This window comes from Porites lutea, chromosome 4 (genome assembly GCF_958299795.1).
Source record: "Porites lutea chromosome 4, jaPorLute2.1, whole genome shotgun sequence".
NCBI lineage: Eukaryota > Metazoa > Cnidaria > Anthozoa > Scleractinia > Poritidae > Porites > Porites lutea.
This window is the reverse complement of record NC_133204.1, coordinates 46,427,155-46,442,021: the sequence shown is the minus strand read 5'-3', so window position 1 is coordinate 46,442,021 and position 14,867 is coordinate 46,427,155. Positions and strand designations below refer to the sequence as shown.

Genomic DNA, 14,867 nt, shown 5'->3' with positions numbered 1-14,867 from the left:
ACTACCTCTCAGCTCACTTCGCTCACTAATTTTTTTTTCCTTTTTCCCCCAATGCGGAGCCTGGTTCCAGGCTAACTTGTAGTAAGGTACATGAAGGTCACGTGCCTCATATGATTAAAATACCAGTTGTGTGGCCTTCACATCACCAGTCTTCCCTTGGTTACTACTGGTATGCCTTTGATATTTCAAAACATTTAATGATGTATTGATTTGATGAGATGTGACTATGCATCAAGGGAAGAGCAAACTATGGCTTACACTTGTGCAAATGAACACATCAAAGGACTTTGCATTTCACTTTTTAGCTTGTCTTTACATTAGACTCTTGTTAACACCCTTGATTACCCATAATGCCTCCCTGCCTTTTTCAGTCCAACGTTTGCAACTTTCTCAAAGGCAACTTTATACCGGTAGGTTGTGATGGTACCTGGAGTATTATGGGTCCAACTTCAATTGGAGAAAACACAATTTAATTCAAAAGAAAAAACATTTTGTTAATTTTTTCTTTTGACTTTAATTTTAAAAAAATAAAACAGATTTGATATGCAAACTCCATCCAATTTATTAAAATCAGCAACAAGTAGCACGAGCTTGATAATTTTACAATGGGTAATTATTTAACCCTTCCATGCTCTCATCAACTGTGGTGACCAAAATGGCACAAAAGTTAAACAAGATCTTGATCAGTGGGCTTGTGGTGTGGCTTCTTTCTTGGGCTTCCTCAGCTTTGAAAAGATATAGATTCCAGTAAGAGTGCCATAAACAGCTAACACAATCTGCAAGGAAAATCATGTTCTTTGGATAAATTTCAACAGAAAACAAACCAATAACTAATACTATAGAGAAGTTTAACACAAACTGGATATACGAACAATAATTGCCTTTTGTTGTTGTGAAATGGTGGTAGTCTTTACACTAGAGCCTAAATAAGCTAAGAAATATTTCAAGACAAGTAAATTTTAAATTCTTCAAGTAAAAGAAAGCTTCACACACAACCTATCTTTTTTGCTTCAGGTTTACTTAAGCCTATTTTGCCACGCAACATAATTAAGGTTGATTGACATGCTTTGCCTTTTTCAAAGCTTAGAAACCACAAGTTCACTAAGTCGGTTTTAAGAATGGTTTTCAAGTCACTTGAAACTTTCTTGAATCTTTTCAACTTTCCGACTTTAATGAGATGCAAAGTAAAGGTACTTGAGATTTTACTTAGGCCTTCACACATGCATTTTTAGTTAAGTAAAACTTAGCAGCTCTTAAGTCTTACTTAACAGCCTAGTGTAAAGACAACCGGTGAGTTGCATAAAAACACCGTCTTACTTTGGGGGTTGCTCTAGCCCTTGAAAACTCAGCAGAACCAAGCAAAGCTAGAAGAAGGAGAGTTTACAAAGAACTTCTTTGACTGTGAGGCTTTTTGGATGGAAATTCTGGGGATGTAATGGACTTTTTGCAGCTTTTCCTGCTCCAAGATGTGCTGATAATTTGATCATTATACACTCGAGATCAGAGAAGTAAGATCAAAGTAAAAAAAATGTTTCTTAAAAAAAATTAATAAATGGACATAATCAGATATTTCAATCTTGCACATTTCGAACAAAAAATTTAGGTACTTTTCTCTGTTTACACAAATTACTTGATATGTGTATCTTCAATCTTCTATAATTTTCCACAGTTACTGTATTTATTTGGCTATAAGCCGAGGTATTTTTACACAAATTAAAGCCAAAGTTCAGTGAAATTTGAGCCCAATAGGGGGTCTTTGCTCATACCCAGGAGTTTTTGACAAAATAATTTTTTCAGTGCATTGAAACTCTACTAAACTCTGACTAAATGGAGATGTATTCACTTATAAGCTGAGCAAATAGCAGCAAAAGATCGAATCGATCACATAACTACAAATCTGAACGTTAAGTTAGCTAAGCACAGAAATTCAGTCCCAAATTGTCCAAATAGCTGACAAAAACAGATCTCACAACTAAATCTCATGTTGATCAGCCTTTGACAATGAGGGAAGGTGTAAAACAAATGAAAAATGTCATGAAATATGTAAACAATCCACCATGTTAGGTCAAACATGTGCTTCAAAACATTTGCCTGGTTACGAGGCACAGACAAACGCAATGCAAACTGATGTGGTTTGTTTGGATTGAAAGACGATTTATGTGATCATTTCAAGCATAATGGGAGGAAGACACGAGGATAGCCTGAAATTCATCCGATTGCTTTGAGTCGTTTTCTCCTCTCAGACATTACTGAGGGAGAAATAACGACTCGGAGTAATCGGATGAAATTCAGGCTAACATGAAGAAAGATCAATACAAAACATGTAGCAGTGAACAGCCCAAACAACAATAATTTGTATGTTTCCCTAGAGAAGGTCAAATTTTTTTCAAGTTGCTAAAAGTCTTGTAATGAATGGGTTTCGGCTTATAGCCGGGTGTTTTGGATTATCTTTTGTTCTTGGTTAAGCTGATTCTACAAGTTGAAAGTTTAGGGTCGCGGCTAATAGCCAAGATCGGCTTATTGCCGAACGAATACGGTACATACGACACAATAACAACACAATAACGGTAATATATACGGTACAATAACTGTATATATATACGGTACATAAAACACAATAACACATCTTGAACTCTTTTGAAAGTACAAATTTGCCAAGTTTAAATTTAATTTGTCACTATTTCACTGAGATGTGAAATAGTGTTAGAGATGTAAAAAAAATCCCAGAGTTCACAATTAGCTGGATTAATCAATGCAATATATTCGCAAAGTACCTAAACAATATAAGCTTAATATAACCTTATAAGTTTGGGCTTATTTACGAGTGAGGAGATTTGTGTATATTTTGTAGAGGATGTGACCACCTAATAATTACTTACATTACGTCTCCCAACAATGGTTTCACTGTTCAAGTAGTATTTCCATCCTGTCAAACCAAGTTCCTCTGGTGTCGGATGGCTTGCCATCTGACGCGCCATTGGCCGCATCAACGGTGCACGCAAACTTCTCCACAAGGCGCCGTACATTGTGGTTTGTCCTAAAACAAGGAAAGGAGAACATCACCATAATCAAGATGATATTTGAAACGTACTCTGGTTGAATTGTGTGTGTTAGTGCGCTAATTTGTCCTGGGAAATTATCTCTAACCTTCTTCAATCACCAAGTAAAATCCAAAATGGCGGACAAGAAGTCGAAGTAGTTACTTCATGTAAGACAGCGATACAAGTGGCTAACCGCTGATCACTCGCGGGCATTCTCGTCCCCACTGTAGCGTGGACAGTAGCTTGTCGTTTCTTTTGGTGACGTGAATGAGTGAATGGAAAGGGTACCACACAAACGGAAAAGCGGTGAATGTGATCAGACAACATATTTATTTAAACATACATAGCCTGTTACAGGCGTTCGGATCAGTTAGCGGAGAGTGGCGCGGAATGGAGAGCCTTTTTTTCGGGTCCTGCCCAATTCTTGGTATCTGAACACTAAGAACCGGGCATAACCCAACAATGTTCAGTTCGCATAAAATGATCAACAACACGTCTTTCATAGGATTAATTAGCTTGCAGCTGCAAGCTGACCTTCATTCTCTCTCTGGGCAACTCCACATAAAATCTAAATTTTCGGTCCCGCCTCTGTCCTTGTTTTTCTGTATTGACCCATAAAATGCTACATTTTGCTTTTTAAAAAAGTGATGCAGTTGTGTCACACAATCTAATCAGCTGTTAAAAAATTCCCGGCATTTCTTGGTAGGAAAGCATATGGAGCTTCAAATTTAATAAAATGTCGAAAAAGCCGTTTGAAAATAAACTGTATTTACATCTTTTTGTTGAGTCTACCACCTGCTAACTTCGAGTTAGCAGTGATCACGTCGGAGAAAGTTTTTTCGCTAGAACAGAGAAACATTTGCTGTAAACTTGATGGGCACCCGAGAGATATGATCAGAACTAAACAATTGAAGGGTTCAACTCAGTTTTAATTTCAATTCTTTAATTTGTTTCTGTTTGTTATCATTAATTGTACAATAATAACAAGTACTCAAAGATGGTCGATTTTCTAGGAAAATCAAGTCAAAAGTGAGCTAACACTTAAATAACGGATAGTTACTTTGGTGAAAAAGCTAAACAGAGATTTTGTATGCTTGACTTGAATCGTTGTGCTATGACTGGGAGGAAAATTCTCTTGACAAGTTATCGTGGCACGTCAGTTTTAACGACCCTATTAACCTAACAATAATTGACTCTCCTTTGTAAAACCGACAGAACAAATACGCAGATAACAAAGTCTGGCGAGCTTTAAATTCATTAAACGCATCTCGATAAGCTCAGTGTCGCTGTACGAGCTGTGTTGTGCTTGGAGTAAGAGCGCGCATCTGTAAGTCCCATAACGAGACACGTCTGTTGTAATTCAAAATGTCTTCTAGCAAATCGAAATCGAAAAAGAGCGGTGCAAAAAAGAAAGCGCAACGCGCTACCTCCAATGTTTTTGCGATGTTCGATCAGACGCAAATTCATGAGTTTAAAGAGGCATTCAACGTCATAGACCAAGATCGGGATGGAATAATTACTGCTAAAGACCTGACCGAGATGTTTAACTCCCTGGGCCGGCCCCAATCGGATGAATACATTGAGGACATGCTGGGTGAAGCCACAGGAAACATTAATTTCACCATGTTTATGACGCTGTTTTCAGAGAATATGCACGGGACAGATCCCGAAGACATGATAAGGAGCGCCTTTACAACTTTCGATCCCGAAGGGACAGGAGTCATAAACGAAGACAGAATCCGTCCACTGTTGATGAAACTCGGAGACAAGTAAGTCACTTAAAATGATTTCTAATCTTTATTAAATAAAGGGTTCACAGCTGTGGTAATTAACCTCGTGCTGTTTGCCTCAGCTAGAAAAAGGTTCAAACTATCACGCACAATTCAAACAGAAAACGCTAGCAGACGAGAAGATTCTGATCAATGTTCCCGAGCTTTGAAGCTGTGGAAGACATTTATGAGTCAGGGCGTTTAGCACTTGGCAAACGATCAGCTGTTTCTAAGCCCGAAGTGAAACACTTTTTCTTTCTAACTCACTACCTTTTAATCAATAAAAATAGTAATCAATCTATCAAATTTTCAGGTTCACGGATGAAGAATGCGATGAAATGTTCTATTGTGCTAAAGCGGACGACGACGGAAACTTTAATTATGGGGAGTTTACCAAAGTCATCAAACACGGCGAAAAAGATGACTGAGTTTTACACTGGTGAACTGAACAGATTGAACTTCTTACCTATAGCTAGTGCAAAAGGTTTTAGTGTTATATTTCTGTATTCAAGTCTTTGCCATTTATAATTTTGAAAATATGTTCAAACTGATAGAGTAATTAAATTCTTTGTGCGTCACAATATGCGAGGTCATTGAGTCTAATGTGAGTGACCCATCCGTATGAGGTACACATTTTTTTGGTAATTATAAATTGTTGTTTCAGTATCAACGTCCCAGTTACTCAGGCCAATTCCACGCAACCGGATGTTTTTTGAAAACCGAGATTTTTTTCCCCGTTCTAAAGGAAACTGAAATACGCATCCACACGTCAGTACCGTATTTTAATCCTTTTCCTGACATGAAAATGCTAAAAAGATGGAATAAGAATTGAATACGATATTTTCCCTTACAGAGCATACTCAATTCTAGTCTGGAGCCCGTGATCAAGGCTCCTGTGCTAGTAGTATATGATGTTTTTGATGTATGACATCGTCCTACTGAAAAACCTTTTCGTCCGTCCACATGTAAACGATAAGCGGGAGTCTGTATTAAAAAAAAAGCACTTCATGAACCTTTTTCGAAAACTTGAGTTTTTGTTGACTTTGTTGCTCGAAAGGAGCACCGTTTATATGTGGTGTAAAACGGAGAAAAACTCTCCGTTTTAAAAAAATACCGGGATGGCGTGTGGACGAAGTCTTGGAGACCGCTAGTGTGGACCGGGGGCGGCCTCATTCTTTCTCACAGTCTATATTATATCTTCGAGTGTGTGTCCCTCGGACCGGTTTTGACTTATTAGCTTCTGGTATATCATTTACATTATCACTTTCAAAATTACAGTTTCGATTGCCAGTTTTTGTGGAAAAGGAAGCTAATACCGGCTTTTATTTGTTGACACAAATGCGAAGCCAAACGAACCAAGGGATTTGTGAAGATCAGTTAAAAATATCTCGAAAAGGATAAGTGAAATTTTGTTAAAGAATCTGGGCTGACGGACTAAAGCGTATATCTCTTTTCTTTTTTGCTTAACGGTTATGGTATTAAACGGAGTGGAAATTTTCCTTCTAAGTCTAGCTTGACAAGATAATGTAAGTATTAGTTAGAGTTCGTCTCTTCAACAAGGGATTCCAGATTCCGGAATTCGGGAAAATTTTGCTTATGGAATCTGCAATCTTGGGTTTTGGAATCCGGAATACAGCTCAAGGAATCTGGAATCCCACTGACGATTGGAATCCAGAATCCAAGTTCTACTGACAAATACTGGAATCCAGCACCTGCAATCCGGAATCCACGGCGTGGAATCCAAAATCCAATACTGTCCTTGATTCCCTTAAATGGCCGTCCGAAACCAGTCACGCGTCACTAAGAAACCATCAAAGATAATCGGCTTCAATGTTGTGCGGTAAAGATGTTGCCAGTTCTAAATAAATCTCCAAAAATTTCGTCCAAGGGATTTGCACATTTATTTCTTTTTATTGAATTCATTTCGTTGTAACTATCAAAAGATTTTTGAGTCACAAGCCTGAAGAGAATTCAAGAACAGATATATGAAGCGTTTGATACAAACGTGGGCTCAACAATGTTTCTATTCAGAGACATTCTAGAGAACAAGAAAAATCTGCCCTGTGATGAGATTTTGTCTTTGAAGCTAGAGCAGTAAATCACAGTGTTTTCATTAGAGTTAAATGTGGGAAAAACTCTGTTCTAATTTTTGCTTTTCTCTGGTATGAGTATGTAATATTCGTGAGAACAGCTTTCTATGAAAGACGGCTTTAATTGCTCTTATTTTCCTAATAAGGTCAAGAGCATTGTTATCAGCTTACAAAACACAGTTTGATACCCGGCATTTTTAAATATTCCGGCAAAACAGTGAACTCTGCACAGCATCTGGTATTAACACCGCTCAGTGTTAGAGGTACATTCAGAACAAATAGCCCAAAATGTCTGGCAAAGCCAAAACCAAAAAGGCAGGCGCGAAAAAGAAAGCCCAGCGAGCGACCTCAAATGTATTCGCAATGTTCGATCAGCAACAGATTCAAGAGTTTAAAGAGGCGTTCAGCATGATTGATCAAGACCGAGATGGCTTTATCAAAGACACAGATCTCAAGGACATGTTTGCGTCGCTCGGGAATGAAAAGACCAACGACTACATTGAAGAAATGTTGGGAGAAGCGTCTGGTCCGTTAAATTTCACCATGTTCTTGACACTGATGGGTGAAAAGCTTAATGGCACAGACCCCGAGGATATGATAAGGAATGCTTTTGCTTCATTTGACATGGAAGGGAAAGGCATACTCAACGAGGACAGGCTGCGACCATTGCTGAAAGGAATGGGGGACAGGTATAGTGCCATTCTTATCCGTTTACTTCTCGTAAAGCTGAAGGTACTTTTCAAATTTCACGAAAACACTTATCTGTAGTTCAATTCTTAAAGGTCCTTAAAATCTGGGCTATATGTCACCATATGTTGCCACGCGTTAATACAGATCAGTTGGTTGAGAGTCGTTGATCGGGGGGGGGGGGTGGTATTCCCATATATGGGCTAGACAGGGACCGTGGACGGCACACCCCTATCAAAAATTTATGGGAGTACCCCCAGGGGTCGATGGGCGTTCATCGACCTACACACGGGTTGAGCTGCATAAAATTTGAACATCAAAACCCTTGAGAAACTTTTAAAAAGTGAGTGCAAAACATACTGACATCTGATTTTACAAATACGAAAATCTTCTCTCTAGGCTGGCGTAGTGACCAGAAATACTGGAGTGAATCTATCGAGACAGTCTCGATTCAACTTTATACCGACTGGCATGCTATTGAAAATAATGGACGAAAGGCTTTATTCTAATTTAACTCCAGATCACTAGGGTATGACAACCTCTTTGCACAAAAGGCACAAACTTGGTGTATGAAATTGCAGAAAAGGTCCTTTTATTTTGAAGAAACCGTGGGGTTGCCACTGAAGTGGCATTTGCATTTCAATGACGTTATGAAGGAAAATGATCTATATGGAACCGCTTCCAATTTGTTTCCTGAAGACACCACCCTTCACCTCCCATTTTTGCACACACCTTCGGGGCTATGGTCGTCCGAACGTTTCAAAATTCGCTAAACTTAAATTCGTTGTCTCTATCTTGAGGGGATTAAGCTGTTGTTCTTGTTACCGCAGATTATAGGGACTGAAGCAAAGTGTCCGAGACGCCCAATCGCAACGGAATTTACTAACTACATGTACATGTTTTAAAGATTGCGTGACGAATTTAAAAGTCTTATCTACAAAAAATTCTTTAAATCATAAATAGGCCTAACATTGCTTTAAACTGACATTTCATCTGGTACTTAGATAAGAGTAGTTCCTGAGTAACATATCCATTCGTGTCAGTTTGTTCAAGCAGGTATTATATGTTAATTGGCGGAGAAGTAATGAACTATAAAATATAACATTTTACTAAATTAAGGGTTGACATTTCCGTTCAAACCAAACGGGAACAAAACGAACTAAAACGAACAACACGCAGCGTGTATTATAAAGTGTAAAAAAAAGAATTTAAATGTTTCTGACACAAAAGTCGTATCATGGTCACGCCTCAGGAATCGAATTAAAAGCCGGTGAGCGTGGATAAAGAGTTTTAAGTTTCTGTTGTGTTATTCTTCAAAACCTTTTTAATTTACTATTCAAATTTTTGACGTTTTTACTTAGAATGAGACCAGAATAACGTTTTTGAGTGGTAACTGATCGAAAATATCATTTAAATTCCATGTTCAGAAACAGATATAACCTTCATGCAAAAGCCTTCTACACCACAGGAATTCCGTAGCAGCGTGACTTTAATTTGACCTTTTATATGTAACTGAAAAAAAACAAGCAAAAAAGAATAATAAAATAAAAGAATCTTAAAAAATTAATCGCCTTTGCTAATCACAGGTAAAAGTTGCATTTTAACTTCCATGAAGCACTGGGACTGTGTTCCGGGGGATACTCTTGGAAATTATTGGAGCGTGCCGCCCCTGACTCGTCCCCAGTCGTCTCCAAGTTGTCTCTACTCATTAATTATTTACTAGGGAAGCGCTTGGGTTATGCGCGCGGGGAAGATTCTCTCCCTTCTCCCTTCTTCCTTCCCGTCATCCCCTTCCTTAAAGAGCCCGTTCTAGTCTTCCACGCCAAATACTAATAATGAGAGACGACTGGGGACGAGTCAGGTGCCGCCCTGCTCTCCAAATCCTATACTTAGATTAGAACAGCAACAAAAAGATATTTCAGGGTCGGTATCAGAGGCAGGTTGTGAACCGGGGGTACTTCCTATAAGGACCTATACGGGCAGGCTCCGATCCGGGCGTTCCCCCCAAAAGGGGTGCCTTTTTCAGGGCTCAGATATAGGAAAGGGTAGGGATCTCAAAATTTGACAAGTACATGAAGGGTAGGGAAACTGGCTGTCTAAAAGGGCCACAGAAATATTTTAAGGCTGTGAAAAAGTCGCCATACGTTCTCGTTTTGTCATTTTTAAGACAAAAGTTATAAGGGATGCGAAGTTCTAAACTAGGCATGTGAAAGGGACACTATTTGTCAATGGAAGGTATACGAAATGGGTACCATTTCTACCAAAAATGGTGTATAAAAGAGTAAGGGGTTATATCTCGCGGCGTAGCCCCCCCCCCCCCCCACCCCCCGTATAAAACTCAGGTGAGTACCCCCTGGTTGTGAATTTCTTGCTTGCCTATTTTCTTTAAGAAGAGACTATTGCATTTTATGTGTTTTTGATTTATCCCTTTAACTCATTCTTCAGGTTTACTGAAGACGAATGTGAAGAAATGTTCCGTTTAGCAAATGCCGACGACGATGGCAACTTCAACTACTTGGAGTTTGTGAAAACGATCAAACATGGAGCGAAGGACGATTCGTAGATGCAAAAAACCTTTAACCATATCGATTTGTTTTAAGTATTACTGGGGATGATTTGTGCTGTGCAGTTAAGAAAACCGTGAGCACATGTCGAACATAAATTAAAACTTGGCTTACATAAGCATAAGCACAAATTTACGTCCACTTAATCGATGAGCATTAACGTCTCGTGTTTGTGCTGATCGGTTTAAACTTGCGAGGCAATAATGCAACGGCCGAGACAGTTCAGAAACAAGCTTTAAATACAAAACAAACTTGTGCTTCTGCTCGCTTTTCTGCTTCCTTTACAGTGTTAGTCTAAAGCCCTATGTACAAGAATATGTTTCCTTAGTCGTATAGATAAGTTGACAAGCTTTTTCACCTTTTTATAAAGGAACTATTTGTAAAGGTGTCTCTTTGACGGAACGAATTATTTTTTGTGAAAGTTTTTCCTTGAAAGGGAAAGCTTGTCCAAGCCAGTAAATGCGACTTAAACCTGTCGGCATAGACTTAATAGGCATTAATAGGCACTATATAAGTTTTCTTCGCCCAACGCTAAAAATTCAAATGTGGTGCCAAGCACCAAATTTCCTGCCACTGCACCTGTATACACATACCATTTTATGCTTGTGTAATCAAGCACAGAAATGCTCACGGTTTTCTAATACATGAAGTAAGCTTTTTAACGGAGGAGTTGAATCTTATCCTGTTTATTTGATCAATTTTGTCGTGGGCATAGGCTATGTAGCCTGAGAAAAAGCTTTCCATTTAGGTTGATATCGTGCGAGATGAAAGTTACGCCAGAGCGTGCGTGGAGCGGGCGGGGGGTTCCTCTACCCGTTTCAGGATGCTCGCTTTCTCGCGCGTTTTCTTGCGCCTCGCGTCGATCGCTACTCGAAATGGAGAGCTGTCTCGCAAGTTACTAGTCATGAGGCAACTTCTGCTTGTACAGATCAGTTTAAAATAAAGGTTAGAAACAACGAACACGCAATCATGATTCTCAATTTTTTTTAGCATGGTTGGGCAAGCATACGCCCTAGCATGAAAGCAAGCTTTCCATTTGGAGATATCGTGAAAAGTACACGCACGAGCGGCACGTGAGAGGAGACGCGGAAGCGAGGGGCGGGCAAAAAAGGGAGAGCTATCCTTTTCCTCCCATCCCCCCCCCCCCCCGCCCCACCCCCGCGGCTCGCTCGCTCTCTCGTTCTCGGCTCGCTTCGCTCGCCCAAATGGAGAGCTCGCTCTCGGGCTATTTACGCAGTCGTCGAAGGTCCAATGTTTATTCCCTATACTAGTTAACGGAGGAGGCTTGAAGCCGAGCGCGACAGCACCAGGCAAATTTGACGGATGACATCACATCCGAACTCTCTGAGGAAGACTGGGAACCAGCCTGGGGTTCTACGATCGACAAGCGTCATGTTTGACTCAGAATTTCAGAAAGGGGTGATGCACTTGCTGAGTTTTTTGTTTGTTTGTTTGTTTTCGAAGTTCCCGTTGCCCGTCGTCATCGTCTTTCGTTGGGTTCGTGTAATGACTAAAAGGGGTCATGGTGCGGAGAAATTATTCAAATGTAGCGATTATTCTATATTTTTCCACCAAAGGATTATTTCAGGGACGCGAATTTAATCAATTGGCGGCCATTATTCAAAGAAAACTTGTTACATCGAAAACCCTAAATGTGCCCTTCTTTAACAAACGCTATTCCAATACGGACTGATCGTAGAAACAAAATGATTTACAAAATTTAATTTTCCATTTTTTGCGATGGCCTTGCGAAAATTGCAAAATTGACACATTTAAGGATTTTCCGTCAAAGCCGTCAGTGTCTCTTTGTAATGTAAATATCAACAAATCTTCAAAGCAGCGCTATGGATTTTTCACGGTCATAGTGTTTCTCCCTCTCCACTAAAAGCGTGAAAATTTCTGCCGGCACAACATCTTTATCTTTTGGCAAATTATATCTTCTCTTACCCAAAATCACAAATATAAATTTTGCGAAAATGTTTTTTCAACATCGGAGCACCTTTGCGTAAAAACAAATTTTAAAGTAGTGGGGATTAAATGATAACAGTTTCCTGTCGTTGCTTTTATCCTTTCAAAACACGGAAGCACATTTAAGCGGTCTTAGGCTCTTGATATTTCCAGTCGACTTTTACATTTCATAACAGTGCAAACAGGCTTTTTCTCATAAATCTAGCCCTCACTTTTGAGGTCTTATCGTTATCACTTTTACTTTAACTTCGCCGAAAATGTAAGCCCGAGGCGACACTAACTCAAAGTGGAAAATTACAGACAGACGATTATCCGGTTATTAGACAAACCAATAAATTATATATAAATTATGTTTCCAAAAAAACTTGTAGTTAAATGTGTCAATGTGTATACTGGCTGAGCGAAGAGGCCTATCACCTGGTTCTCATGCTTATTTTCGTTTAAAACAAAAACTTCAGTGAAAAAGCGGTCGGCGCTCAACTCCTAATTTCAAGTTCAATGTTATAGGCACAAAAGCATAGCGTTAATTAAGGCTGTATTGTACCAAAGAACAGGTGTTTTGACAAAACGACTGGTTTCGAAAAAAATAAGGTGAGTTGATCAAAGATATGGATTTGTTTTGGAGATGTTTGTTCTTTATTTGAAGAGGACACGGACCCATTGAATGAAGGTACATTTTTAAACATGAATAGCTAGAGACGTCAATCATTTTCTAAGGATCGATTTTCTCGGTCACGACACTGGAAAAATACCTTGCAATTCGAAAAGCAGTATTTATATTCTTTCCAGAAAACCATCCCAAGACAGAACAATAATAATTCAAGTACCTATAAAACATCAATTGATGCTTTGTTCGCCTCCAAACCAGAAAAACGTGCTCAAATCCTTCTAAAGATCAACTAGTTTATTCACTGGCCGAGCATAAGGCTATAGAAATGATGGAAAAGCCGCGAGTCAACTAACTGCGCACAAAATGTTACCAAATTTTATTTAGTCCAGTCGGCCATAACTTTAAAGAAAAAATAACCAGCTCTTCTCCCAGATTTAGCGGTATCAAAACAGGAACTCTGTCTTACAACTTTGCAGTACGTTGACCGAATAAATGACTCATGATTTCGTTTTCTTGTGTTTGCCAAGTATCCTGTGTTGCGCAATTTTAAGTTACCTCAATACTCTTGCATCACTTTCTTTATTATCCGACGCTTTCCATTGTGTGCCTGCGATCAATCGATCGTCCTTTTTTTCCGGCGGAAGCCGGACTCCTCCAACTTTTACGCTTCCCTTACCGCTGTTCGCACTCCAAAACCAAGGCCTGATCGATCACAGGTGATGTTTTTATTTTTAAACATCAGAGTCATATTTTTGAGAAGCCTTCTTTACAACTTCAGTTCTTTAACTCAAATGAACTCGGCTTTGGCAGTGATTTTTAATGACAGTCCGTCTCTAAATGAAACTCTTATCTGTAAGTTACAACTGGTTTTTATCTTGGTTACTTTGTAATTGAAGAACATTTAAGAAACAGATAAATATTTGCGATATAATAGGGTAAGAAGTACTATCCATAAAGTATTTCAGGGCTGTGAAATTTTGAATTTAATTTTCCTTTTAGCCCCCTGGCGCATCTCAGAAAAAAAGAAAACATAAAAGCTTGATGATCTTTAGGATACCAGCCGAGCAGAGTTCTTTGTTATGATGTCCTTGTTCGCCTTTTGGTCTTTACCAACGTTCAGTAGCATTCCTGATCATTTTGAAGTAACTGACAAATAGAAACGTTACATTGGGATTTATCCAGTCAATGTGTGAGCCGAAAACAAAAGATTGTGCACTTTCAGGGAGCTCTCAACGCAATCTCGCTACAGCACCCTCACGAATCTTTGTTTCGCCTAGGGCTTTCATAACCAGTTTCCCCTGATGAACGTGGTGTTGGACTGGTGACGGCGAAGCAATAGAAACGTGTCTCACTTGGTGGTGGAGGAAGCGGAGGTGAAACAAAAGACATGTGGGGGTAGGTGTTTATGTAGGTGTTGGACTAAAACAATAGAAATGCTTGACAAAATTTATTAAGAGGAGGGAAAACAAGGAGAAACTTGAAAGAAGAGGAGGGGGAGGAGGAGGAAGAGGGAAACAATGGAACTGAAGGAACAGTGGGAAAAATCGTTCTCAAAAATCTTGACATTATCCGGCCCATCTTGAGATAACTGAAAACCTGTCAAACCGAACATTTGCACGAAATTATGCAAACTAGTATAGATAAAGCTTTTCGCTGCCTGTATTTTCATTCATGGCTGGTTTTAAATCCCTAATAAGAAGAGCTAGTCTCCTTGATTTTACAGTGCGTGTATGATTTTCCTCTTGCTAAAATGACAAAATGGTCCCATTTCAAATTGTTACCAGTTGAAGTGACGTGTTCCGCAATAGCTGATCAATGACCGTTACTGATGATGGCTTTTACTTCGCAGTGCCGTAGCCAGACCAAACGGCCAACCGAGGCAGGCGGGAGTTGCTAGGGGGGTTCGGGGGCATGCCCCCCCCCCCCCCCCGAGAAATTTTGAACTTTAGTCTCTCGGAAATGCGATTTGCAGCGTTTTCTGGGCCTTTCGGTAACTTTTTTTCGAGTTAATTTAAGTGGAATTTAAAAAGCAATAATCAGAAACAAGCTACATAATCTGGGTGACCGTTAACCTCGCCAATGGTTTTGATCAGTATTTGTTCAAAAAAAATTTGAGTTAACGTACGTAGCCCCTTGAG

General features: G+C 39.4%; 2 protein-coding genes and 1 long non-coding RNA gene across 3 annotated transcripts; 2 read left to right on the top strand and 1 right to left on the bottom strand.

The window, feature by feature from the left end:
* Positions 1-537: 537 nt before the first annotated feature.
* On the bottom strand, positions 538-3,176 carry LOC140935933 (uncharacterized). The gene is made up of 2 exons (XR_012165275.1): positions 2,880-3,176; positions 538-776 (listed from the first exon to the last, which is right to left on the bottom strand). It is a non-coding gene; the product is annotated as an uncharacterized lncRNA (long non-coding RNA).
* A 1,107-nt stretch (positions 3,177-4,283) lies between these two features.
* Positions 4,284-5,391, top strand: LOC140935932 (myosin regulatory light chain 12B-like). The gene is made up of 2 exons (XM_073385503.1): positions 4,284-4,810; positions 5,124-5,391. Exons 1-2 carry the CDS (start codon positions 4,407-4,409, stop codon positions 5,236-5,238), a joined length of 519 nt encoding a protein of 172 aa, XP_073241604.1. The 5' UTR covers positions 4,284-4,406; the 3' UTR covers positions 5,239-5,391.
* Positions 5,392-7,097: 1,706 nt separating this feature from the next.
* LOC140933822 (myosin regulatory light polypeptide 9-like) lies at positions 7,098-11,111 on the top strand. Its single transcript, XM_073383477.1, has 2 exons — positions 7,098-7,589; positions 10,033-11,111. The coding sequence occupies exons 1-2, from the start codon at positions 7,189-7,191 to the stop codon at positions 10,148-10,150; spliced, it is 519 nt and encodes a 172-aa protein (XP_073239578.1). The 5' UTR covers positions 7,098-7,188; the 3' UTR covers positions 10,151-11,111.
* Positions 11,112-14,867: the final 3,756 nt, after the last annotated feature.